This window comes from Pleurodeles waltl, chromosome 9, assembly GCF_031143425.1.
Source record: "Pleurodeles waltl isolate 20211129_DDA chromosome 9, aPleWal1.hap1.20221129, whole genome shotgun sequence".
Taxonomy (NCBI): Eukaryota; Metazoa; Chordata; class Amphibia; order Caudata; family Salamandridae; genus Pleurodeles; species Pleurodeles waltl.
This window is the reverse complement of record NC_090448.1, coordinates 818,086,226-818,113,266: the sequence shown is the minus strand read 5'-3', so window position 1 is coordinate 818,113,266 and position 27,041 is coordinate 818,086,226. Positions and strand designations below refer to the sequence as shown.

Below are 27,041 nucleotides of genomic sequence, written 5' to 3'. Positions count from 1 at the left end.
CCTAAAGTTATTTTTTAGTGCAAAACTCCCTTCTCCCATACCGCCACTCCACCCGCTAACAGCATTTTCCCAGACGTTAGCCCACCCATTGCACCAGATTGCTCCGGCGTCTTGGAATGGCGCTAGCCGGTGGTAAACTTTTTCAAGCAAAAGTTTTGCGTGAAAAAATATAAATATGGGCCTTTGTTTTCTATCAGAGAGCTTGAAGACCACAATACTTCCCATCATTTGGCCTCATTGTCATTCTCATTTTCTTGCATCTTATAGATCAGCCGGCGAAGTATCCATTACTCTATGTGTGTTTTACCCCCCTTGGAGCATGGCTACATTGCCCAATTTTGTAGGCACTACTTTTTTCCACTCTAGTACTTCTTTCCACTCTGTGTCCCTCCCTCCCCGTGTTCCCTGTTGGCACCCTCCCTCCGTTGATGTCCTTGAGGTTTCTTACCCCCTGCCCTCCATCTTGCCCTCTTTTTTCGGTGTTGCCCCAGGCCCTCCCACCCATTCACCATTGTCAAGATCCCCCCCCCTCCTTTAGCAATAAATAAACAAGCATTTGCCATGCAATGGGACTTTCCATTTCTCCGAGTTAGAGCTATTAGCATTGTAAACTCCTAACTTGGCTTTTCTTGCCACATTAAATGAAAAAAAACGAGCGCGATCGCGCTGCAAAATAAAGAGAAAAAATAGTCCAGATAGTTGGTCAGTGTGCTCAAGGAGGGCTAAACACCGGAAAAGGCATGGCATATGCATGCCTTCCACAAATGAAAGCAAGTGGATTTTAAAAGGCAAGCCCATGAGCCAATGTAAGGGACTGACGTGACATAGGCGTGGTTAGAAGTCCAAAGAGAGATTACATTAGCGAACGCGGTGTTTTGCGCTCACCCCTAAAAAGTGATATGACTGTACCACATTTTTTCCCCTTTGGTTAGCTGCCCTTTGACTTGGTGGGGGTGTTTCATTATTCTGGCATTGCGAGCTTAGGTGCCTTTACAGCCCGCCCTGGGGCTTATAAAGTAATCTGGGTCTGCAATTATGAGTTCTGACATCTAAAGCAGAGAAGAAACACACCACCAAAAGCAGGCCCGCCACTAACACAATATCTTTCGAATCAGCCACCCAATCTCTGTATCTGCACACAAGCTTTAAATCGGCCTAATTCCAACCAGTTGTGGGTGTCGTTCAATGATGAATGATGTTGCAAAATCAAATTTGCACGATCACGATGCTTTGAGTAGGTTGATATAGCACCTGCAAGACCTTAACTGCTAAATGGATAGTGGGAGGGGGAAATGAGCTACCTGGAGCAATTAAGCCCCCTTTGTTTTTGGCTGGGCGCTGTGTTCACAGATTAAGACCGTGGTAAATGGGGAGAGGGAGCTGCACAAGCGAGTTACAGAAAACAAGCATTAGCAAAGCCAAGAGTTCTGACCTATGCAAGACATCTTGGTGTAAATGTTTTTTAAATTATGTTTTACACTGTACAGCATGGCTGGGGGAAAGTGCTACTGCACAGTCACAACTAGCTGAATCAATGCAGTTTTATTTGTTTTACATTCAACCATGCTTCTGTACATGGCTTAAAAATGTGACAAAGCTAAACACCAGAGCTATTTCTCATTGTCAGTTTTTTTTGCCATGTTTTTCTGCAACATGGCTGACATTTTTTTTAACAGGTGCTACGAAGCTGTTGTGAACACACCATATTGCTTTTCTTTACTTTCATCCATGCTGTACATCGATCTTGCTGCTCTACAACACAGCTAAAAAAAATGGAACGGCCAATAGATTTTGCATAGACGGACCTGGTGGCTTTACCAATGCTTGTTTCTTTTCCTTTCAACAAACAATGGGAATATATATGTTTTCTTGGAGCTTCCCCGCCCCGTGTGTCCCTCCATACATGCACCGGGAATTCCCCTTGTTGCTTTCCCACCCCTCCGTGTCCTTGGCTTACTCCACACCTCATCATCCCGCCCTGCTTTACTTCTTCAAATGGCCCTTACCTGCTGTGCTCCGTCGCTCCTCCCCGTTTCGTCGATTGCACTAAGCAGAATTCTTTAAGAGTGATTGATTTTCTGAACTTTCTTCCATTTGGCACTCTGTGACCACATTCGCAAACACCATTCCCGTTAAGAAAACAATTTAGACATTTATCTTAGAGTATTTTATGTCAACTGATTTTATTTCCATAAAACAAATCACATCACATTGGTGGAGGAGAAATGCCATTGCATAAAACGCAGCGACCTCCTGCAGTCTTACATACATAAGAAACCTGGCAAGTGAGAACAAAATGGCGTCCACTTTGTGGAAAGGCACTGACATCATTAAGGTACTGTTGCGTCCTTCACCCAGGATCACCAAGTCTTACACAAAAGGAGTCACAGGAGCTCGGATACTGAACTAAGCTTATTCATTTGCGAAAGTCCAGCGCTGCCTGTTCTGCATATTGATTCTTACACGCACAGGAATGTATTCCGCTTCGTAAAATAGAAGCTGCATAAAGATTTCACAAAATCCAAAAATACCTGCCTCACCTTCAGAGCGCAGATTAGGTTTATGTGGAAAGTGCAAAGGTAGTGGTGGGGGGAAAGGAGCTTGAGAAAGGAGCAGCAAAAGGAAATCCGAGAAACAGAAAAATGATGGAAGTAAAAAAAAAAGGCCAGGAAAACTGTCAGTACTTTCAGGGGTACCTCCGGGGCTCTCTGGGCCACCCCTAATCATTGTGTTATGGCAAAGCACAGCTGCAGGCCCAGCCCACAGTGGCTTCCAAGAAATTCGGCCTGCCCTGCAGCAAAACGTACTTAAACATCAAAATATACACATCTCCGGGACCACCCAACAAGACGTTCAGTTCGCCTCAGATTACAGAATGGGATAAATATTTGCATTTTCGATTTCTTAAGCAGCTGTACCAGAAAACAATATATGTATGGACATATTGTCTTCAAAGAGCCCTTCAAGAGGGAAGGGATATAAATGATTGACCACTGTGTGTGTGTGTACGCTGTTTCTTGTCAGAGTAGATTCAAGACCATCCAATACACTTAAGAATATAAATATCAAGAAACTGGGAACAAATCCATGAGCGTTCTAAAATCTTTCAGTCCTCTGCAAACGTCAGTACAACAGTGCAGATGAATTTCCACTCACAGTTCTGCAACTTTACAATGATCACATGCGCCTAAAATCAACCAACCTATCAGGAGCTTTACAGGCCATTTCCTACACAAAAAGGTGTCGATCCTTAAGTGCAGTTAGCAAAGTTCTGAATCCAGAAACACAGATTAATATTCGATCTAATGCTGGAGGTTACCATAGATAATCTTGGTGTAGGCCGTATAGAAGAAAGGGGTGCTCCCTATGAAAACACATGCCCCACGGGTACTGTACGGTGCAAGAATGGAGCTAGATATGGAAGACAAAGTAGAGCTATGTATTTAGAGCTGGAAGACAATCAGTAGGTGAATGAGGTGTTTATATAGGGTGGACACTGGGAATACGTTTTTAATCAACCCACCTGAAATCTACACGATCTAAGAAGAACCTGACTTGCCCCACCACTGAAATCACCTTGAATATAAAGAGCAAATGTAATGTTTTTTGTTGAAAATAAAAAATAATTAAGGCAAGGTTTTCTCTAATCCCACCAGCTGCGAGGAATGCAGTCAATTCATAAATGTCCAAGTTCCCCTTGCGGAGTCGTTGTCTTAGTTGAGGTACTGTGTCTGCCTGCAAAAGCCCCACAATGGCTCAAATTCTGTGCCACAGTCTTTCCACTGGGGTACAATTGTCTAGTGGACGCAAACATATTTTTTCCACCAGGACTTTGAGAGTGTCCTCATTTTGTTGGCTGCAGTGGCCTTGTTTTTGCGGTCCTTGCTGGCCTTTATGTCAGAGTACTTGAGGCCATTGAGGATGGTGGTGTCAAACACCTCCTTGAGGTTCTTCTGTGTGAGTGCCGAGCACTCCACGTAGCCGACGGCACCGACCTTCTCAGCCAGACTGGTGGCAGCCATGGGCGGCACAGGCTTCTCCTTGTATCGATCCAGCTCGATCAGGACCTTGACATCCTCGCGGAGGTCGCACTGGGTGCCCACCAGGACGATAGGGGCTGTGGGGCAGTGCTGCCGGATCTCAGGGATCCACTTTTCAGACACATTCTGGAAGGACGACGGGCTCACCACACTGAAGCACAGGATGAAGACATCGGCCTTGGGATAGCAGAAGTATCTTAACTTGTCAAACTCATCCTAAAAAAATGCAAAAGGGTAAGGTTACTGATGCCGTCAAATTTCAATAACTCCTCCGCTACATCATTGTACAGAACCTTGTTTAAAGATCAGCTTCAAAGCAATATTACTACAGTCAAAGCATATGTGCACCTGTTACCACTGGAATGTAGTTCCTTTACTGCCCAATGGTGTCATAACAAAAGGTAGCTAAGAGAAGTATTCCGCTCCTTACTGTTAGGCGAATTGTGATATTAAAAAGTCTACTAGCACATGTCTTATTTTTGCCAGAATAGACTATTTTTTTAATTAAAGGTATGTCTTTTTTCACAAGCATCACAGCAACATAATTTAACACATCAGATTTAATGTGACAAAATAGCAAAGCATTTTGAATACGATGCATAAGTCAAAAATATCTTACAACACTTCAGGGAAAGTATGTCCACACATCAACAGTTGCTTTAATGTTGGGTGCATCCAGCCATCTTTTAAATACAAAGATTTAAGGTAAAGACATTGTAGGAACGATTTCATATTGGAAGTGACAATGGCTAGGTAGTAAAATTGGCAAAAGTCGATTTCATTGGCAACAGTGTTCTACAGCGACCAAAAGACTGTGAATGCAATTTGCTGGGTCGGCCTTTTTAATACGTGGTGGTATAGTCCAATAGTATTGTCCAACCAAACGAGGACAAGAAAAAGTAGGACATAGTTTTCAACTGTGGGTGTTACCCAATACCTGTTGGGTAATGGCCAGGCACTAACTGGAATTGTATGGGTATACTGACAGTTTATCAATCCACCCACCACGTGTTGTAGCCTCAAGCTACACTGGAAGTTGGCCCTTCAAGTTCTGTTATTTTTCTTGTGGCGTTTTAATTTAAAAAAACAGATGCAGCTAGTCACAAAGTTAAACTTAAAAGACACTCACCAGAAAAAAAAGAAAAGAAAAAAAAAGTCGACCTCACCTCGGGGTCATGTGACTCAAGTCGCCCGACCAACCCCGAATCTATAACAGGTCACTCTGACCCCGGATACAGTTTCAGGGTGGAGAGATAAAAAGGTAATTTTCCAAAGCCACCACTTGTCACATATTGCCCTTTGGGCGATCGAAACAGAAAACGCCCAATAACCACTTCCTGCATGAACTAAGTGAGTGGATGGGGTTCTCACGGGGAACACTGATTATATTCCAGCAGGTCTTGCTAACAGGTGTAGGTGGGGGGGCGTGCCCACTTCACCAGACAGAAAGATGCCCATGAACAGATAGGACAACTTAAGGCGGTGCGCATCCCTACATGCTAAAGCAGCTGGTTAAGCAGCAGAGGGGATTTCAGTGCGAGCATGAGCTCACCTCAACAAGCGAGGAACTGGTCGCAAGGTCCCGGGAGCTCTCCAGCTTCGGGTTATGGACACGCCTCTGTCACAAGGAGTTCCGCACCGGCAGGCATCGCGCCAGCCCGCCCCGTGTGCCAACACGGCAAGGTAACTCCAAGTTCGCTGCCTGCCTCAAGTTCCGAGAAATGACCTCATCTCCAGTGTTCCTCACCACCGACGCCGGATCGAGCCGGATCCTGGCGGCAGGCGATTTTCTCATTCAATGTTTTTCAAAACTCTGTCAGGTTTTGAGAGATTTTTACATTAGCTGGTGCATGTCCATATCCTAAAGTTGAATTTCTACTCTCTTCCGGGGCGTTTAGTAGCATGTTCCTTCATTCTACTGGTCTTTCCTTCTCGTCGCCCGACCTCGACCCTGCTCTCCTCCTTCACCCATGTAACACTCTACTCTATCCCCTTTCTCAGTCTCTCGCTTCCCCCTTCTGCCCCTCGATCATCCTTATCTCGATTCTCCCTTCACTTATTTCTAGTTCATTTTTCTCCCTTTACTTGCCCCATCCTTAACTCCTTTAGCGCTCAAAATATTTCCTTCTAACATTCGGTCACCTCTTCATGCCCTCCTTTCTGTCGTTTCACTCTCTCCTTTCCTTTTACCTCTTTCCCTCTCTTTATAGATCCCTTATTCTCTACTCCATCGGTACCAACACCACTGAAAAGTACACAGCCATGCCCTTGCCATGGAGTGTCTTAAAAAACCCAGACCAGCCAGCCTCTGGAATAACATCAGGCGGTGCAGGCCAGACTGGGCCTCCTCCCACCTCTCGGTCCTGGTGCACTGCACCGGCTGCACCAATGAAAAACACAACAAACCCCCGAGCACCCCTGCCATACATCTAGTGCTACACAGGCGGCCATCCCGGGTGTGAGCCCTCCAGATTAATTACTAGACGAAATAAGATTTATATTCTGTAAAATATGAATGGATAATTTCAAATAAAATGTTCTTATGAATGAAACTGTCCTTGGGTAAAGGACTGTGCCACCCACTAAGTCTTGTTTGCACTATATAAAGCTTTTAAACCAATAGCCTCATCGGTTGATGCTGAGTTGCTTTATAGGGGTTAAGAGGGCATCTTCTATTATCGTGAAAGATTCCGAGGGAACACTTTGGGCCCCTCTGGTCACGCAAGTCACGGATCACTCAAAGGGCTTTGACCACCTACCAGCTAAAGAACCCACCCAGCAAATCACACTGCAGTACAGGCAGCAAAAAGACAGCCGAGTAAGAACATTATTAAGTTGTTGCCTTTTAAAGTAATCTATCGAGATCCATGTTAAAATGCTTCACCGTGTTCTGCTTGGCCCCAGCATCTTGTGTTCCTGGCCCCAGTGTTCGAAAACGGCCAGTGTGCATGTTGGTGTAAGTTAATCGAAATCATTTGAGATTTGTTCAGCAAGGAACAAAGTTCCAACCAAACAAGGACATTGAAAGGTAAGAGCAAAGCAGCTATCATTTTAAAAGAAAAAGGCAGGGATCTCAGCTTACCTGCCCCGCAGTGTCACAGAGCTGCAACCGGACGGGCGTGTTATCCACTTGGACGACAGCTGAAACAATAAAAAAAAATACATTTAGAAAGTTGTAGGCATCAAACACCCATAACAACATGTTGATACTAGGGCAGGTACAAGATCGCAATACATTGACCATAGAGTGGCAGAGGTAGACTCATGAGTACCAAAGCCTCTCCAGTCCCTGGTAAACCCAACTATACCAAGCCCTTCCGAGTCATAGGTCAACCCATGGGGTCATAGGCCTTAACAGGCAGCTCAACTGAAATACTTCATGGCAATGATCAACTTTGGTGAAATAAAGTCTTCCAAGGTAAACCAGACCGGATGAATAAGCATGGGCAAAACGTCAACGCAGGTTATCAGGCATGTCAAAGCCTTCCGGGACAGAGGTCAATCTAGTTACACTAATGCTTCCAGGGCAGAGTTCCGCGCATATATTATAGGGAGGGAGGAGGTCTGCTCGGGTACATTCATATACGTCTTATTAGGCACGGGTTGGCTCTTGTGTACATGTGCCTTCCCAGTTGTAGGATGCCCACAAACCTAGGCATAGCACAGGACCCCGACCCTGCGCATTTAAATACAAACACAAGTTTCCAACCCATCCATCCGTTTCAGGACACAATCCAGCAAAAACGTAAAACGATGAAAGCAGTGCACTGTCCTATCATTTACAGCCGCGCTATAACATCTTTTTGGTAGCAATGAATGGTACCGCCCAAATAACCCCGACACAACCCGACAAACACCCCCCCCCCGCACACCCCCTACCTCCAACCAGCAGCGAGGAAAGGCTTATTTAACACTTGTACTAGTGAAGATTATAAAGCCGGAGATAACAGGAAACTTGGACCCAACAGACTCCAGTTATCAACGTCAAGTGGAGCAAGGCAGCTCGGTGGGCTGCATGCTTATTATACATATTTGTGTAACTTCCATTAAAGAATTCAATGCCCATCATTCATCAAAGGGCGATAGAATTGATACTCAGCTTGTTACACGGCACAGGTGTGCATTTAATGTTAACCGCAGACCGGAACACTGTGGTATTAGGCCATGGAACCAATGCTCGCTGTAGTAGGCCCACAACTAGGCTGGCGGCCAACATGAAGTATTCCTATGAAGAGTTTACATAATCCCTCTCCAGCACACCATTTAGGAAAAAAAACAGGTAATGATGTGAGCTCGTGCCTGCCCTTCGGCGTCCTTTTCCACAGCGTTACGTGCTGCTGCTCAGAGACCCTCGTGCACATGTCGGAGCTAGACGCTGCCCTTGGCACAGATTCCTTCCCAGGAACGCGTCTCAAACTCCGGGTCTGCGAAACGCATCACAGGTATTGGTTACGGAGAGTCCCCCGGGGGGTAGTTTGTGTGCTGGGGAGGGTGCGTGTACAGTCAAAACCCTCCCCATCGAGGCCAACGCTGTGAAGCAATGAGCAACCTAAAGTAACTCAAGTGCCACTAAGTCACTTTTTTCGAATAAACTGCAAAAACAGCATTTTTACTAAGGAGGAGACTGAACTTGAAGGCGGGTTGCTTTTGTGAAATAACACTGCGTTCACAAGGTTAAAACGCCAGCTGACAGGGAGGGAGTGGGTGAGAGTGCTCTACAGTTTAACGACTCCCACCCAAGAGGTTGACGGCCTTTCCCAACAACACTACATTATGTAAAAACCACCAATCTGTTTTTTAAAAATATATTTTAAAGGCCACTGGGCAGTTTAACCTGCCCCAGAAAAATTTCCAGAGCTAATAAAACAAATATCCGGTTCCACGGTTTCTAGCGTGTGTTTGTTTACCTCACAATTGTTTCTACCTTAAAAGGGGGAGGGAAGGTTGTTCCACAGCGCCGTGCAGCCCGTCCTTCGAGCACGCTCTCTTCGCGTTGTAGTTCCGTACATTGGCGAGCTCCTAATCCCAGCTGCGCCACTAACGCACTGCGATCCGGAGCACATTATCTCCCGTTAATTTCACCGTCTCTGAGTCCCCTCTTTGCGTTACAATACCGTGTGATCTTACAAAACGAGTGGCGCTCTAGTAGGCAGTCCAGCCTGTAAAACCGGGCACGGCTGAGGAGCCCAGATGCACCAAGAGGCCGGTGTGTCATGCGCTATAGAGCAAGGAAGGAAATGCGACCGCCCGTCCGCTGTTTGACTTCGATACAGTAATAATGAGATTTCAGCCACCCGCCTTCAGGCTTCTGTGTCCCGGTGCCACTGCACCCGCTACGTCAATGGGTCTCTGCAAGAGGCGTGGTGCTCTACAAGGCACAGTGTGCCTCAAAGAGGCAGCTAGGCGCTTCTGCTCGGGTGAAACTTTTCTGATAATGCCAGTGGTTTATGCTGTTCAAATTGAAACTGGTAATTATACCTGTTGGCCTTTCCCGTGCTGTACTTCTCCCTTCTTTGGCAATTCCGCAATGCCACCCACATTACAGAGTGTTGTTTATCACTTAAGGCATCGCCAGCCAGGATTAATTCGATTACTACACAAATCTGATTTTGTATAGGAAGATTATTTCAAAACACAAAAATAAGGGCCATCCCCCAACAGCTCTTTAAGTTTCATTACTTTTAAAACTCGAAACAAGCTATTATTTGTGCTTGGTAGCTGATGAACTGGTTACACGACTTGAGAACCCCCCCAAACACACACACACCATGCGTTTTTGGTAAGGCCGAGCTTTTGTTTTACTTAGTTTCACTTGCGTTGGTAGGTTGTTGGTGGTGGTGTGATCTTGCCTTGCCCTCACCAGCCAGGTCTTGTTGCAGTTGTGCCCGCAGGTGGTGTCAGGTTTTACAGAGTTAAATGAGGCCCATAAAACAGTCACATTCAGAGGAAATGAGCTAGCAATCCAGCCTTAGAAGGGTGACCCCCCCCCCCACCAAAAAAAAAACACACGCACACACTGACTTGCGAGTTCACGCTGTGCTGCGTGGGAGTGGTGGGCTCAGCGGGTTGGGAAGCTTGAGTCCTCAAATCCACCCAAGGCACTGGACCCAAGGGGGGGGGGGGGGGGGGGGGGGGGAAGGGGCGGTTGGCTGACGTGACCTCCCTGTAGCACTGGAAGCCACTGAGCCAACGGGTGGCACATGTTTGAAAGGCTCTTTCCTGTCCTGGGGGTGAGGTCAAAGGTTGGACACATGTCCGAGCAAGAGCCTCTGCTCACCGCAAAACTAAAGAGTCCCAAAAAGGGCACCGCACCACCCTTCACAATTTCAGCATAAACTGAGAATGGTGCCTTTTAGCTTGTGCCTCTTGCCACATGGCTGGTGCTTCAAAGCACTTTATGTTACAGATGTCCCTATTACATAATGGTACCCAGTTGTTTGGCCGCAGAAGGTGGAAAAAGCAGAACTGATCTTGCTAAACCTCGAACGTAAACTGACAGTTGCTCATGTGTCCATAATCCTTGGTAGAAATTAAAGTTAACCAGTTGCTACTAGTTTACATTGGATCAATTTTCAACAAACAGTTTTTGCACATCGCATAGAAAAAAAACAATCATGGCTCCACAGATTAATTAAAAAAACTGCAACTGAAATCGACACAAATAATAGTTCCCTATATTGTAAATTTATAAATCTCCGCAGCGGAATCCAGACAGTATATCTAAAAGTAAACGTCATAGAAAATTTACACTAGGAGCGTTTGCCATTTCATAAACTCCAGTTCTTAAAAATACCACAAGACTGCGTCTTCTTCGGCCTCCCAGACCTGTCATGGCGCACCCTCTTAGTTTCCACACAGGCTGGTTACCTATTCCTATACTGTGACTGACTCCGTCCCACCCCTCCAGCCTTTTCAGGTGCATAGGTCTGTATAGTTTTCCTCCTGGCCCATCTGCCCCGAATGTCCTTCCCCCAAACGTATCCCCCAAAGTGCAGAAGCCACCCCCCCCTTACCTGAGAAGTCGTCGAAGGCGGTGGGGATGTAGCGGGTGGGGTAGCCGTTGGTGGTGTAGCTGACCAGCAGGCTCGTCTTGCCCACCGCCCCGTCCCCCAGCAGCACGCACTTGAGGCGCCTCTCCAGGGGGCTCCCCGGGCCTGGCAGCGGCCTGGGCTGGTGAGGAGGCACGGGAGGCGCGAAGGTCCGTTGGTAGTCCATTGGAAGGCTCAGCTCCTGAGGGGGCATGGCAAGGCCCAGCTCGATGCCCCTCAAGGGAACGGAAGTCACCTCGGGTTGAGCAGGCTCCCGGGTGGGCACACTACGAGCCGGGTACCCTGAAGCCGCGCGCTGCAAGGAGATCACTGAGAGCCGCAGAGACCTCAGTCCAGTCACTGCGGGTCGCTGGGTGGTCACTTAGTCCACAGAGGGCTCTAATAGTTTCAGCCGATGCTGCACATGGGGTTGTAAACCGGTCAACACTTGTCCACCAAGGCCCCAAGAGTAATGCTTTGCACGCAGTTCCCTTTCCCTGTTGGGCGCCGGAGATTTCAAGGGAAGTGAAGTGTTCATTCAGACAGTTCCCTGCTGCAGTGTGTACCTCCCTAACAAAAGTTCAACTGCTTTCTGCTGGGGGTGTGCCGGCGAGACGATTTAAACTCTTCCCTTCTATCCTTAACTCCTCCCATAATCTATCTCAGCTCAGTCCACCCCCTACCCTTTCCTCCTTGGCCCTCCCAGGGCTGGAGGCTGGGAAAGGAGCAACAGGGAACTTTAATCCGCCTTTGGAAATGTAGCGGCTGATCAAAGGCGCCCTCCGATGGCCGCTCGTGGAAGCGCCAAAGGTCTGACTACTCGTATCGAAGTAACACTCTCAGACGAAGGAGAGTAATTTATTTATTTATGTCGGTGATTCACGCATACCGCCATTTCGCAGGAGATGTTGATATTATGAGTGCGGCTGGTACAGTGGCACCAGGACTTTTAATCTGAAGGGGCCACTACATTATAAGTACAGCTGCTTTTCAATTTTATATAAAGCAACTTAAGCCAGGAGTTATAGTTTTTTAACATAAGTATAATTATAACTGCTTAATTTCGACGGTTTTGTGTGTACAGAATGTTAACCTAATAACATCTAACGTCGCTGTAACCTTTTTTTTATATATGTATATATATATTTATTTATTTATTTTTTTCTTCTTTTTTTTACTAAGGGACCATTTCTATTTCTTACCTTAGGGGTGATAGTACATTTTTTTATGCCAGTCGTCTTCAAAATGTGCACTTATGTGTTGCTTAAAACACACACACCTGCAAAAATACTGCAGAAGACAGAAAATGCAAAAAAATTAGGCCCTGATTTATGAAAAGTTGGCCCCACATTTGCGTCATTTTTTGACGCAAAAGTGGCATAAACTTACAAAATATAAACTTTTCATATATCAGGCCCTTAAAGTTTTACACAATCCAAATTATTCATAGACACTAAAACCCAGGCGTTTAGAGGGAATTCAGCTAGTTGAAAAAGTATACTAGAAACTGCAATTTTATCAGTTTGCCCCTGTACCCTTCTGTCTGGGTTTCATTTTATTGTTTGCAAATCAAATTGAACCACTGGAGACACGATCTTTTAATTCTAGGTATATCCCTAACAGGTTTAATATTAGGCTATGGTATAATCATGTAAATCACTGCATACCTTCTGGTGGAGTTCGCGCTACCTAAAACTGCCAAAAAACATAATTGATGGAGTCTCCTTTATTGACAGTACAATCTTACGCTGATACTTGATTCTAAAATATAAATAAGATACCAGGTAGTGGTTTGTACGTTCAATATTATCAGGATGGCGAAGCATCTGTGACAGGACCTGGCTGTACAAAATACTGAGGCCCATATTTATACTTTTTTAGCGCCGCATTTGCGCCGCTTTTTGACGCAAAAACGGCACAAACTTACAAAATACAATTGTAAGTTTATTTGTATTGTGTAACTTTTCGCTGTTTTTTTCAAAAAGGTGCGCAAATGCGGAGCTAAAAAAGTATAAATATGTGCCTGAATTCGAAGTTTAGATGCGTGACAACCTCTTAACATGGGAGTCTTTTCACTTCCCACGTAAACACTGAAGGAAACACTGACCCCTGGTGGAGATTCCTTTAAACCTGGTGCCACATCCTGGTCAGGCCACATACCAAAATGGGACTGGCCCAGTGAACGAGTTTCTTTTTTTTAATGTAGTACAACAAGACGGATATACCAGATACAGTAATATCTGAAACAGTTCTAGAATTAATGCTGGCACAACGCCCAGTTGTTGCATTCTTTAAACAGATATCCATAACTCAGTGCTTAAAGTGTAAATACAAATGTGCCGGTGCCCAAAGCCCTCCCCCTAAACACGTGGCTGCTGCAATTAAATATGCGAGCACGGAATACTGCGCAGCTTAATCCCGAATACTGCGCAGCTTAATCCCGAAGCCATCTTGGGCCTCTTCAATCCATTTAAAGCCACTCCCTGCCCCTTCAGGTGACTCTGGCAACTTTCTCCTTTCTCCCACTGTGACGCTTTTTCATTTTTCTCTTCCTCCTTTTTCCCATTTGTGACTTTTGCTGACAGTAAATGCTTGAGGCAGAAAAATAAGGACCGGCCCTAAAAAATAAGTGCCTGTGCTCCGCCCGGAAACAATAAGTACACATTAAGCACTGCCGTAATCCACATATTTGGTCTCTTTAAGGCACCATTTCTATGATATTGCTTCCAGGAAGTCAGCCTCAATTTTCAGTTTCCCTGGAAGTCTTGGTCTGAACGGAGTCTTACATGGGCTCCACCACCTACTGCTCTGAAGTAGCTGAGCGTCGACTTGTTTCAGCACTGATCGAAGCTCTTAAAATAAATACATTTTGGGCAGATTGAGTCCTGGCCTTTGTTAAATTAGCCACCACTGATTTGTGAATGAGTAGCAATGCTCCAGCCAAACCTAGGAGCACCCGTCCCGCCACATTGTTTTGGGGGTGGGAGGGGGTACTGCCAGTGACCAGTCTTGACCCAGTGACTGTGCCCCATATCTGCAGCCCCAACTAATGCAGTGCTGATTCCATCTGTATCCATCCTGAAAAAGTGCTGACACAACACAGACTACTTCTAACCCTGGGCTTCACACCGACACAAGGGCCACGTGTAGCCCTGCGGCCACGTGCCACACACTTAAATCATACAATCATACACTCAACATACAATCATACTCTCAATGAGAAAAGACACTGCCACCCAAGCATCTAACATTATTCCTGTCAGTTCTCTTCATTTGAGCCCAGTTGGCCAACACCCAACTGACACAACACAATCTTAATATTGGGCCGGTTCTGAATACCGAATCACATCATATGCGATGACTCAGATTACAGGGGCAGCCCACAGGCTGTTGGAACGGGCATTTCAGACCCCCACTGTGATATGACATATGCAAATGGAAGGTGTGCGCTATGCACAGTGCTTAGTTTGTATGAGAACGAGCGCCGGCGCCCTAAGCTCTGCTCAGAAGCCCACGGCTGGTGGTGTTAATACGAAGGCTGCGTAGTCTTGAAACAATCTCTGTCCCTTTATCTCACCCTTTCTGTTTCCTGCTCTCTCCCTTTGTGATGTTTTTTCCATCTTTCCACTCTGTGTGTTGTTCTCACAAAAAGAGAGCAAGTTGGCCCCACAGCAACCACCGGCTTAGAATTAAGCACTGACTATACAGATACGAATAATATGATATTACAGTGCATAAGGGGAGAGGTGGGGATGGGCGCATTGGGGAATTTTATGGAGGCTGCTTAGTGATATTCTGTGCAATTATTTTTCGATCAACAGAAATATTTTTCCTTAAATCATTATTTTATGATTTTGGTAGTTTACGAGGGAAACGTTTTTGTATGCGAATTCTAAATTATTTTATTCGTTTATTGTTTTAATTATGCAGTGTAAACAAAGTTTTAGAATTTTTTTGCAAACCATATAATACTAAAGCTAAACTAAAAACTAAATGTAGAGATAACATGACAAGAAGTGGCCTTTAGTGGTGACACTGACATAAGGCAAGAAAATACATTTAGAGCATAGATATTCACAAACATTTTCTCTGGGGCAAAAACATGCAGTTTGGAGTGTGATAAAGGCGCTCATTGATTCTGGGCAGGAAGGAGGGTGGTAAGTGGCTTTGGAATTAAAATTATGCGGGGGGGGGGGGGTTGCTACTCACATATGACATTTTAGGGGAATCATTCAACATTACCCTCCTCAATATTAGGCCCCTTTTACCTTTAAAAAATATACCTCTGATCAGACATTAAGTTTATCAAATGTCATTACAGAATCCAAGTTCCCATTCCTTTCCGGTCTCCTGGAGGTCTTGAAGGTGGAACAGGAAGGCATGGCTTAAACCCCAGCGTCCTCTTCTGATCAAATTGTGTGCTCTTGGGCAATCACAGATATGAATATATTTCGCTGTTCGATTTTTTTATTTTTATTTTATTAGCAAAGATTAGACGAATTTAGACTAAAGCTAAGTGCTGGTAACACATGGTGGCAAGAAAACTGAACTGGAACCAGCAAATCACTGGATAATACCAGCGAACACTAACATGGGGCTAGCTTGGTCAGTAAGATTGGGGCGGAGGGGGGGTACTTCAGATTTTCCAACAATCACGCTGGCGAATTATGCTAATATACATTTGCACCACAAGCAGGGTGCTTCAGAAGGGCCAGGGGGCCAGTGGAAAGGGAGAGGATAAAGATGACTATTAAGTGAAAAAAAACGCAATATTTTGAAAAATTCCCAACATTTTCGAGGACTTTCAAAACAGAGTGTGTGTGTGCATGTTTTTGTTTGTGTGTATGTAAAGATTCCTGGTGAAATTCGAAAGACACATCCCCATACCGGACTGAAAGCACCTGTACCCAACTATTTATCAGAAAATAAATTAGGGGGTGTAACACCACAAGCACCCCCACACATATCAAAACTATACCCTAGCCCACAAAACCCCCTCACTAAAATCTGGCCTAGTGGAAAAGTTAAGACTTGAAACAATCAGTCCTGCTCTGCGTTCCTCGAGCTCCTACTTGACCAAATTATTTGATCTTCAGTATATCATGTTCTCATTCCGCATTTGCTACCCATCAGCATTACTTAACACTTTTGAAAAAGGCTCAGTAAAGGAAACCGGCACAAAGAACAACTTCCCATGAAAGCCCCTACTCCGCTTTCATCCATATAATCATAGCTTCCTAGACAGTGGATAGTTGACAGGTAAGGACCACCTGGTCTATTCCCCAGTCACTGAAAAATAAAATGCCATAATACAATATCTGCGGCTCAAATTAACTCATAATAATACTAAAACTGTACTCATTATTTAACAATACTAATCCATCACTAATTCTTGTTGGGTTCCGGAGTAGCGTGCTACTCAGCGAAAAGCGCTTCGACGCCTCGTCAGGGGTAGTAAGCGCTATATAAATACGATTACAATACAATACAATACAATGTAGCTCACTGTATGGCTCAGTGTGTTAAACGCTTGCGATTGCCAAATGTGACGCTCTGAATGTTACAAGTTTGAATCCTTACGAGAGGCAGAGTCATTCATCTTACAGAGTACCTTAAATGTAGTTGCGGCAACTTTTATCTCTAATGGTTAGAAGCCTGAAGAAATGCATTCGTAAGCATTATATAAAACATTATTATTATCACTTAGGGGCATTTTTACAAGAAACTGGTGCATCAGTGCTGATGCGCCAGTATTCTTGCGTCGCCCATGCCCGCCTAACAACACCATGGGTGCGCCATATTCACAATACGGTGCACCATGGCGCACATTAGGCCAATAGCCAATAACATTTTTATGCTATCGTGGCGCTTTGCTGCACTCGCATCAAAAGTTTTGACGCTAGTGCTGCAAAGTGCAAGGAGGCCATTGATTAAAATGGGCGCTTCACTTTAACGCCTGCTTTGAGCAGGTGTTAAAAATGATGCCAAAAATGTTTCAGGGAAATCTTGTAGATTTTACTGCACCATTTTTGCAGGCCTCCTAACGCCGTAACGCCCCCCTGCATACATTATGTCTGACGCAGGCATAATGTGGTGCAAGGGGTCGCAAAGTGGCGCAATGCATGCATTCTGCCACTTTGTAAATATGGCGCGGGTGAAAATTGCCTCCTCGAACCACATTAGCACAAAAAAAAAGACGTTAGTGTGGCGCAAGGAGGCGCTAGGGCCTTGTAAACCTGGCGCCAAGTCTCAGATCCTGTCTGTGCTCTGACTGTAAGATAACAATAAATTGTGTAGAAATATGACATTTCCAACACATCCCTTTAGTGGTGAAAAATAGATTCTTAGTATCACAAAGCTATATTTTTCTTTTATTCTGACTGCCCATTAACTTGCTTTTCGTTAATGAAAGGTTTTTAGGACAGCCCTCCGTTGTTCAGGGCACCTCGCTGCAATAGATCTCACACCTCGTTATTACCAAGTTATGGCAGGCCGGGTACGGTCCTCTCACGTCCGAGGAGTTTCACACGTAAATCGGGGAACACATTTGCTTGTGAAAACAGCTTGAGTTGCAATGGACGACGGGCAAAGATGATATCTGGCCATGTTGCCATGATGTGAACTTCAGATTTTGAGTGAGGTCACTGCAATGATGTAATTCTGTTGTCCCTGCATTTTCCACATAACTGTGGATTTACCGCGCCTGCTATATAATCTACAGTATGAGCGGGTGGTCCCTGACTAAACTATTGAACCACCACTGAGAAGTGTTGCTACTCCCCAATAAAAATGTTACACCTCTGCTTGGGAGTGCTGGTGCAGTCCAGTTCCCATAAAAAGTAGTGGCTGCTGCTGAGAAACGCTGGTACTCTCCAGAGTCAGGCTTGGACGTAAACAGGCCCGGACAGCAAATTAAAAGTGGGCGCATTAGTGAAGTAGAAAGCTAAAAAATGACTCATGTTTGCAAATGTGGGTAGTTCTGAATTTGTAAAGACGTGTAAGTGTTCTGTGAGGTATGGAAGAGTGCATGGATTAGAGCTTTCTGCAGGTGTGTGCTTTATTTGAGCCCGTGGTTGCCTGTGAGGGCCACCAACACTTAATTCTGGCGACCAGCACTCATATTTCCATACCATATATTTCCAGAGAGCAAGAGGGTGAAAACACAAATCGGAAAGACGGAGGAAAAGGAAGACGGAAAAAACGTCACAAAGAGAGAAAGCAGGAAGGTTAAGGATGCGTGAGGTTGAATAAACCCTACGCCGCTTCGGAGCACTGACATTTGATGGCACCGCCGCGGGCTTCTGAGCAGAGAGCTGAGGGCACCAGCAGTCATTCCTTTACAAATTAACCAATGCCTGAGGCATTTTTGGTGTAGAGAAATTAACAATAAAAACGGCACAGCACATCACAAAACAGTCCCACGAAACAGCCAAAAAACTCTCGCACGTTGGCCTGTCAGACCAGCCCGTCAGGCACTGCCTTATTGCGCTTTAGGCACTCGACTCTGGCACTCACTCATTACAACTTGTGCCCCACGGGTGAAATGGACTGGTCAACGTTCATTAAAAGAACTCCGCCTATAATCACAAGTGCGGTATTCGCTCATTAAGAGTGTTCCTCCTCTGCTTAGAAATGCCGGCAATCCCTGCTTAGAAGTATTGAATGGCTGCTAAGAAGTGCTCTGCTAGTACTCTTTCACACTTAAGCAGTAAAGGTACTTCGTGCAAGAGAGTAACTGCCTATTCACTACACTGGAAAAATCGGAAACTGCAGGATGGGAGGCTGCAAAAACTACTGCAGACTATTGTTCCTGCAAAAGCGAAGGATCCTAGCTCCCCCTACATGTATCCCCAATGCCTGAACCATCTCTGGCTGTCTGGCATACCTGTCTCGCTCGTCCAAACAAGGAAGTCGATCAGATATCAGGCACTGAGCAACACAGATCCAGACTGCTGAAGAAAAGCCTCCATCAGTGCTTAGTATGTTGGTAGTGATCAGCAGCACTCATTTTTGAAGATTGCCACATATTTTTCAACTTCAGACTTTGACCCAGATCATAAGAGAAATTAAGTGAAACAGGACACAGTCAGTGGTGTAACAAAGGCCCTGAAGCCCCCGCGGAGCCAGGGGAGGGGGAGGTGGGTGTTGCTTTGAGCTCCAGTGGGCCTACTCAACACAGCACCCTAGCCTGAGAGCCCATGAGTGAGTGCCGAGGGGGTGGGGGTGCTCCATGTTCTTTGCAAGGGGGGCCCCTCCAGTTTCATTACACCACAGGGCACAGAGGCAAGATGGCATCAAAGGGACTATTGGGAGCAAACAAATATTAAATAACAATTATGGAAACTGGCGAGAATGCAAGCTCCGCCCACTCCTCAGCCCAATTACAATTTTCTACTGGTGCACGCCTTTATCCAGAAGCATTCAAAGGATCAGACGTTAACAGAGACCAGAAAGGCAGAGAAAAGAATGAAGGAGGGACAGAAAGGCAAGAATGAAGGAAGCAGGGGTGACAAAGAACCTTCAACAGTGACAGAAAGACAGTGCTTAATTTATGTCAGTAGTTTCCGGGGCTTGTCACTTATGTCTTAACACTGGCACTTATTTGACAGTCCACCACATTGTGGCTCTTTCTGTTTTTCAGAAGAACACATCATAAGATTGTTTAAAAATGAAATATACATTAAAATAAGACACCTAGTCCAGGCCATTCTTACGGCGTTGATGACGTGTTTGTTAGATTGTGGTGATTACTAGTAAGAGTGCACTGCATTTGGCAGCAATGGCAAGGGGTGCACGCTGGGGTGGCATCCCATGAAGTACCTTGAGCCCCGGTGCTTAGGGTGAAGAGAGAGGAAATGTAGGATGCTGGAAGAAAGCGGTATGAGTTAGAATCAAGACTAGGGAGTTGTGGTATTCAGCAATCCCAGCATTTGACAGTGAAGGTGGCAGGTTCATTAGAAACAAGCATTTTCAATGCAATGGGTCTCGCATTTGCTTGAGTTACAGCTATTAGCGTTGTAAACTCCTAACCGGACTTTTCTTGCCACATCAACTGAAAATGAAAAGTAAAAAGGTTTCACATAACTAACTAGACTTTTCTTGCCACATAAACTGAAAATGAAAAGTAAAACAGCTTCACATAAGCGAGCAGACGGCTGCCATGAGCACAAAGCAGACCCACAAAAGGTAACAGAAGTTCGCTCACAGAGAAATGTATTGGCAAAAGTGCAATTATCCATGTAACCGGCAAAAGTGCAAATATCCATGTAACAGGGTCGAGGTCATGCAAAGCGCTCGACTACTGCCCAGCGAGATCGCGCTGCCTACGAAATGAAAAGAAAAAGTAGTCCAGAAACCATACCGAAAACATGGAGCCTCATATGTTTTCAGTAGTTGGCCGGTGCGCTCGAGGAGGGTTAAACACTGTAAAAGGCATAACGTATGCATGTCTTTCACAAATTAAATCAACCGAATTTTAAAAGGCAAGCCCACGAACCAACCAAACTGATGGGCATAACATGGGCGTGGTTAAAAGCCCACAGAGAGATTACACCAGGGACAGAGCGCTTTGCACTCCACCCTAAAAAGGTTGGGCCTGTGCACTTATATATTACAAACAAATTGTGGCCATTGCCAGATTGGAAGTACACAACTACAACACAAACATTTGTAGTTATGTGTTATGATTTATGACTTGGATTAGTTTATGTTGGGTGCATTGCTGAGTATCCCATGTCCAGGCCAGAATGCTATGTCATGACACCTTTTGTATTCTTTTAGAATTAGGGTTTGAAAGAGGGAGAGGGGACACAGGCAGAAGGTGGAAATGAGATGGGAAGAGAGAGATAGACGTAAAAAGAGACAGCGAGAGAACAAAAAGCACCAAAGAGAAACAGAAAGAGGAAGTAAGAGAACAAACAAGGACAGAGAAAGAGAGAGGGACAAGGAGAAACAAAAGAGAGAGAGAGGGACAAGAAGAGAAAGAGGAAGAGAGGAAAGCGGTGAGATAGAGACAGAGAGAGAGAGAGAGGGACGATGAAAGAAAGAGGCAAAAAGACAGGGGGAGACCCTTAAGACAGAAAAAGACAGAGAGTTTTAATGAGACACAAATAAACAGGCACCTCAAGACAAAGGAGAGCAAGAGACATACAGGTAGGCAAACCAACAGACTGATGAAAGAGGGCACTAGTTTGAATATATGAACTTCTGCGTCAGCCTTCAACAAACACAAGCATTGGCAAAGCAAACAGGCCTGGCAATGGTGTCCAGTCTTTTGACTTTTCTAGTGCTTGTTTTGTTTCCTGATTGCTTTGCAAAGCTTTTTTCTTGGGGTAGATGCTGTGCCCTTGCCAATACAAGAAAGGTCTATAAGCAAAATAGTTTTTGTTCACAAAAAGCAAATATTTCTATAGTAGCCTCTATCAATTAAAGGAACTACTTTGTGTGTTTATGTGCTCCTTGTGAAAGGGAAGACCCCATCACTCAGAGTGAAGTTATCCAAAGACTGAAGTCTGCTGAGGGTACTTTTGTTTTTCTGAAAGGCATAAATAAACAGCTTTGCCTTCACCAAAAAAAGTGTCTGTTATTGCTGAACGTCTTGAGGCATGAATGCCTGTGGATTGCAAAGCTATGTTTACAGTCGCATGGCCATAGGTACCATAGGGTCTACACTGGATGACCTGCCTCAGGCAACTTTGTTTTGCCATCTTACACCAGTTCCGCTCGACCTTCCTTCCCAGGATGCCTGATCGAACACCCATGTGCCGGAAATGCTATAGGGCCCAAAGCCCTGCTCTTGACGGCCATCCAATATTCTTACTCACAGAACAGCGCTTTGAATTAAAAGGTAGAAGATCAGGTACTCACTGTCCAAGAGTATCTCATTGCTACTCAGAAGTGCCAGTACTCTCTCATTTAATGTACTGCTCCAGGGCTGAGAAGTGCAGGTACCCTCCATTTAAAAAAAACCTGCGGGCATTCAGTACCTGTCAGTTCCTGCCCATTAGAACACTGCCTAAAGCACCTCACTCCTTCAACTTATATAGAGAAAGAATCTCTGAGTAACCACAGGGAACAACTACCCACACCAGAGGCAGTCAGTGTAGGTCACTAGGGGCTGACATTGTATTACTCTATAAATATTTTGGCACTCTATAACTAGCACATACTGTGTGCCCCTACTTGGTCACTGGTGAATGGACCAGAAATATCCTAGTGGCTGGTAAATCAAATTATTATGTACATCTGGACCTGCTCTACTTTCCTTCCTAAGTGTAACCATAGAGTACATGCATCGACGAACCTGAACGGATTGTAGAGAGTACTAACCGCATAGCCAAGTACGACTGAGGCTCCCGCCAAACCCTGAAGTTCCCCCCTCCCGTCCAGCCCTCAACTACCATCAGAGAATGAAACTCGATGTTTTCGGTTAGGGGCCGTAAACCCCCAGCCGTATTTTGGATGGTAAATAGGCAATGTTCCAGGGGAGGGACAAACTCAAGAAGAGGAAGGCAAGTCATAGAATAAGACACAAGCAAATGAGAGTGACAGTAAAGCCAACCAATGGTAAGCAACTGGCAGGCTCTCAACTAACTGTAAGTTTTTGACATGGTCACAAGAGGCTTTCGCCTACAGCCAGCTAAAAGCTGTCTCGTAAGCGAGACCTAAAAATAACTAGAAGTAAAAGGAGCATTGTGACACAGAAAGAATATTCTTTTTAAAAACAAACCCATGTTGTCAAGGTCTCTCTGAAATGTGGCCTTAAGCATCGCTAATGTCCAAACATAGAACCCTCGGTGGGATGGTAAATCTAATGTGGCTTCATGCCAGCTGTGTTATACAAATAAATACATATTATGAATAACAGATCTGGCAAGCAAGTAAAGACCTTTAAGATGAGGGCTGCCATTTGCCTGAGACGTAAGACCAAAACATGGCTTTAAGTAAGCATTTGTCACACCCATTCCATGGCTCCTCTTCCATAACTGTCTGGTTGCCTCATGATAAATGTGACACATACTACCAGTCCCGGCTTTAGATCCAGCACTCAGTAGCGGCATCCACAAATCTCAAGGGGAGGGGACGGAGAAGGAGGGGGGGAATAAATAATTTAAAAAATGTACCTTACTGCCGTCTCCGTTTCCGTCTCCTGCCGCCTCACGCTCCTCTTCCTTTCTTGTGGTGTCCAAGCATTTGCTGGGACACCAACACAGGCTCCCCAGCAATCCTGGTGCTGCTGACATGCTAAACATAGCATGGAAGCAGCATCAGGATTGGTCTGAGCGGCAGTCACTGCATCTCAGACACAAGCCTGGGGTCTGTGCAGTTTCTCCAGCCCGGCTGTGTACACAGCCGGGCTGAAGAAACCTAAGTGCGCATGTGTGTTTGGCAGGCCTCAGACAGCCGGCCAAACACTCATGCGCACTTAGTGCACCCTTCCCTCCTCCCACCTCCCTTGGCCCAGCCCTGCCCCTCCCCTGTACTGCTACCTGAGCCAGCAGATGAAAAATGAAATAATAGAAAACTATTGTTTCATTTTTCATGTCCTGGCTTTTGGGCGGGGGGGCGAACCACCGCCATAGCGAAGGAGCCACCCCTGCCAGCACTACTTTGCACGCTGTACAGTGTAACCCAACCTTACAATAATAAGAAACAAAAGCCCCAGAATGCAATGTTCTGTTGGCTGAAAAGCCAAGAGTGACTGAATTTGTCACATTGGAGTGGAGCACTTGGAAGCGGTAATCCCCTCAGCAGAACAGGCACGAGTTTAGTGTACACACAGACATGTAACATAGTGTTGTAAAGTGAGCGTTAACTCGGGGATTTCTTGCACCTGTGTAGATGTTTAAAGTTACCGAATTCAACGCTGCCCATTTTTCTAAACGTGGGAGATTTCAATGTGAGCGGGGGGGGGGGAATGAAGAAACGATTGCTGCATTTGACGCTGTAGTTCACTGACCCATCTCTTGTGATACGTAAATAGAGTTGAATCGTCAAACTTCCCTCCCTCCCCGAAACCAGTGTTTTACTGGAAAATAAGAACAGACCGGCATCTCTCTCCACTCTTGTTTCATTTCGTAACTAATGAAAATGCAAGAACAGCGGTCGGCCTGTAATACATTCCCACAAAAAAGTACAACTTTGAAACTCAGACCCATGGGGAGCCGGGTGTGCGTCCGGGCCGCGGCTAACATCCTGTGATTCTGGCCAAGTCACTTAATCTCCCAATCCCTGGAAAAATATGTAATTTAGGTTCTGTTGTAAGGCAATCTATTGTCACTGCTTCAGGTTCATGCTTAAAAAACTGCAAAAACAAGTTTTGCCCACACTGCGAGCATGAAAAAACGGCAACTGCCCAATTGGCAGTAGAAAAATGCACAAACACAGTGGCATCTGTGCAGCAACGTTTACTGAGCAGGCAGTGGCACAGCTTCCATTGGTGCAGCATGTGCAGTAGCACAGGAGGCCAGAGGGCCCGTTGGACCCTGATTAATGTTGTTTTTTTCGGTTCAAACAGCATGCAGGGGTATCTACTTTCTTTGGTTACTCTACCGTCAGCTGACAGCGCGCTCTTGATGGTAGAAAGCTACCGCCTCCCAAGTCACTGTCTTGAACCGGAAGTCAACATTTTTAAGGGAAGGGGCGTAAATTCCCCTCAATGCCGCCTAGCCTCGGCCTTCAGCAGACGCTGCTGGTAATACCAGAGATTATCAGGCCCCTGTGAGATTTACCCCCTGTATCTGCTTTTAATGAAGGCAGGGGAGAATAATGCCGTGTGTTTGTTGTTACACGCAGACACCCGCCTGTGAGAGTCGGAGGGGGACGTGGGGGCAGACAGGCAGCAGCTGACTCGACACTGGTTCGTGATGGAGGTCAGCTGTTTGCCTACCCTTTCTATGTGGATCCCACGCTGTGGGGGTGGGCGTGCTGCTTAGGCCAGGAGTGAAGGGGTTGTGACTGGAGGCGGAGGACACGTAGGGTTTTATTAATATACATAATACCAGTATCTTGTAGAGCTACAGCGAGAGGGGTTTAGTTCTAGGGAGACCATTGTCAAAAGTGTCTGTGCTTTTGGAAGGGCTTAGGCTCGTGCAGGGATCATTATATAAAGTATTTGGCAGGTCCTAAAACATTTAACTTTTTATTGTTCTGGCGTTTTATATTAAAGAGCAATTTAAAAGTTAAAAATTGCTGTGTTACTTTGGGCGAATTCTGGGCCTTTCTTGTTCAAAAGCTGTCCTTCTTGACCTTTTCGTCATAAAGCGACACAGTGTGTAATTTATACTTCTTAGTAGTTTAAAATGTAATTGAAACGCCTCCAATTGGCGAAAGGGGTGCTTCAAGCAGGAGCGTGAGAGGTTCCTAGAGAAACGTAGGTATGGCTGGGGCAGGGTCCGCCATGAGGTATGTACACGTGACTGAATCTTTCAAGCACTGACACTTTCATGTTCCTATCTCTGCCTCAGATTTTCGAGTCTTTGCATGCGATTGAATCCTCCCCAAAATACAAACCACGTCATCCACTCTGTCACAGTCTTGTTTCCTTTCTATGTGGCGGACTCCTCTCTAGCTCTGAAGGCCTACATCGTCACTGAATCTGTCCCATGCTGTTCAGGAGAGGCACCCTTGAGTCTAGCATAGCCCTGGTAAACTCTACACGGAGCCTTTCTCCCAGGAATTGCTAATCTCCCCACTAACTAGAGGCCCCGGTCCAGCGCCAGTTCCATGTCTGGATAATCGAAGGGGTAATGTTAATTTAATTCCTATTAATCTTCTGAAGCCCAGCAAAGAGGCCCTCCAACGCTACGAGACTGAAAAGTAATTGCAAGTATCAGAACACCCCATGTTGGGATGCTGTCATGCTGGGGGGGGGGGGGGGGGGTTGTGTGTGTGGAAGGGGTGCATTTATAGCTGAGCATCACTGAGGGTTACATTTCATGGAGCATTGGCCCGTTTTCCATAAATCCTTGGGAATGGGTCTTTTTTCGCCAAAAGGAAAGATGTAAGGAGTTAGCTCTCCACCAAATCAGCATTCATTTACAGTGTAACCAATTTTGTCACACAATAAGGACCAAAATCGGAAATAAAGTTAAGAATTTTATTACAAAACAACAGTCAAGTTAATATGAACAAATCTAAAAAAAATACTGTAGAGATGCAGGATAACCAAACCACCAGAAAAAGTTTAGGCGAATCAGCATTGGGCTTACTAAGAGTTCAGTTACAGCAATACAGAATATCAGCAGTAGAATCTGATGCTCGGAGAAGAGTCTTCAGTCTTGTGAGAAAAGGGGTTTCTGGTTGGCTAGGGTTTGCACTTCAGCCATGCAAAACACTCTAATCAGGGGGAGGCAGTTACAAACCAAAGAAAGCCTGTGCTCACCCCCTGGTAGCTTGGCATCTAGGAGTCAGGCTTAGCTCCAGAGGTCATGTGCAAAGCGTTTGTGCAACACACTCACACCAGTGACACAAGTACACAACAAAAAAGACCCACACAGGATTATGCAAAAATAAACTTCTTATAATGTGCATACATATCTTAGTCCAAACACAACATGAACCATTATTATTGTGCATACTAAACCTACATGGAAATAGTACTCAGGGTCCTGATAAATGCAGGTATTAATATGATAAGCAGAAGATCAGCAATTACTTAGGCCATGAAACACATCAGGTTATGGACATAAATCACCCCAAATATCACCATAAAAGTGTAGGGAACAGAGCTCCTATGTTTTTACTATGCATTATATGGTACACAAGCACAGAAAATATGGGGCACAAAAGCTCCCAAGTTTATTACAAGCAATATAGTAGGTGTTGCTGTTTTTCTGAGGGCATCAAAGCATGAAATGAAACACAAGAGCACATTAAGCACCAGTTGTCATCATACGTCCGGGGTAAAATGAGGCAATAAAACGTAAAGCATTCAAATCCCGGTATACAATCACAGGGCGCCAGAGCCCTGCTC

At 45.3% G+C, this 27,041-nt stretch overlaps 1 protein-coding gene across 1 annotated transcript; it reads right to left on the bottom strand.

The window, feature by feature from the left end:
- Window positions 1-2,152: 2,152 nt before the first annotated feature.
- Window positions 2,153-11,686, bottom strand: LOC138260030 (rho-related GTP-binding protein RhoU-like). The gene is made up of 3 exons (XM_069208108.1): window positions 11,054-11,686; window positions 7,123-7,181; window positions 2,153-4,256 (listed from the first exon to the last, which is right to left on the bottom strand). Exons 1-3 carry the CDS (start codon window positions 11,280-11,282, stop codon window positions 3,798-3,800), a joined length of 747 nt encoding a protein of 248 aa, XP_069064209.1. The 5' UTR covers window positions 11,283-11,686; the 3' UTR covers window positions 2,153-3,797.
- Between the last annotated feature and the right edge of the window lie 15,355 nt (window positions 11,687-27,041).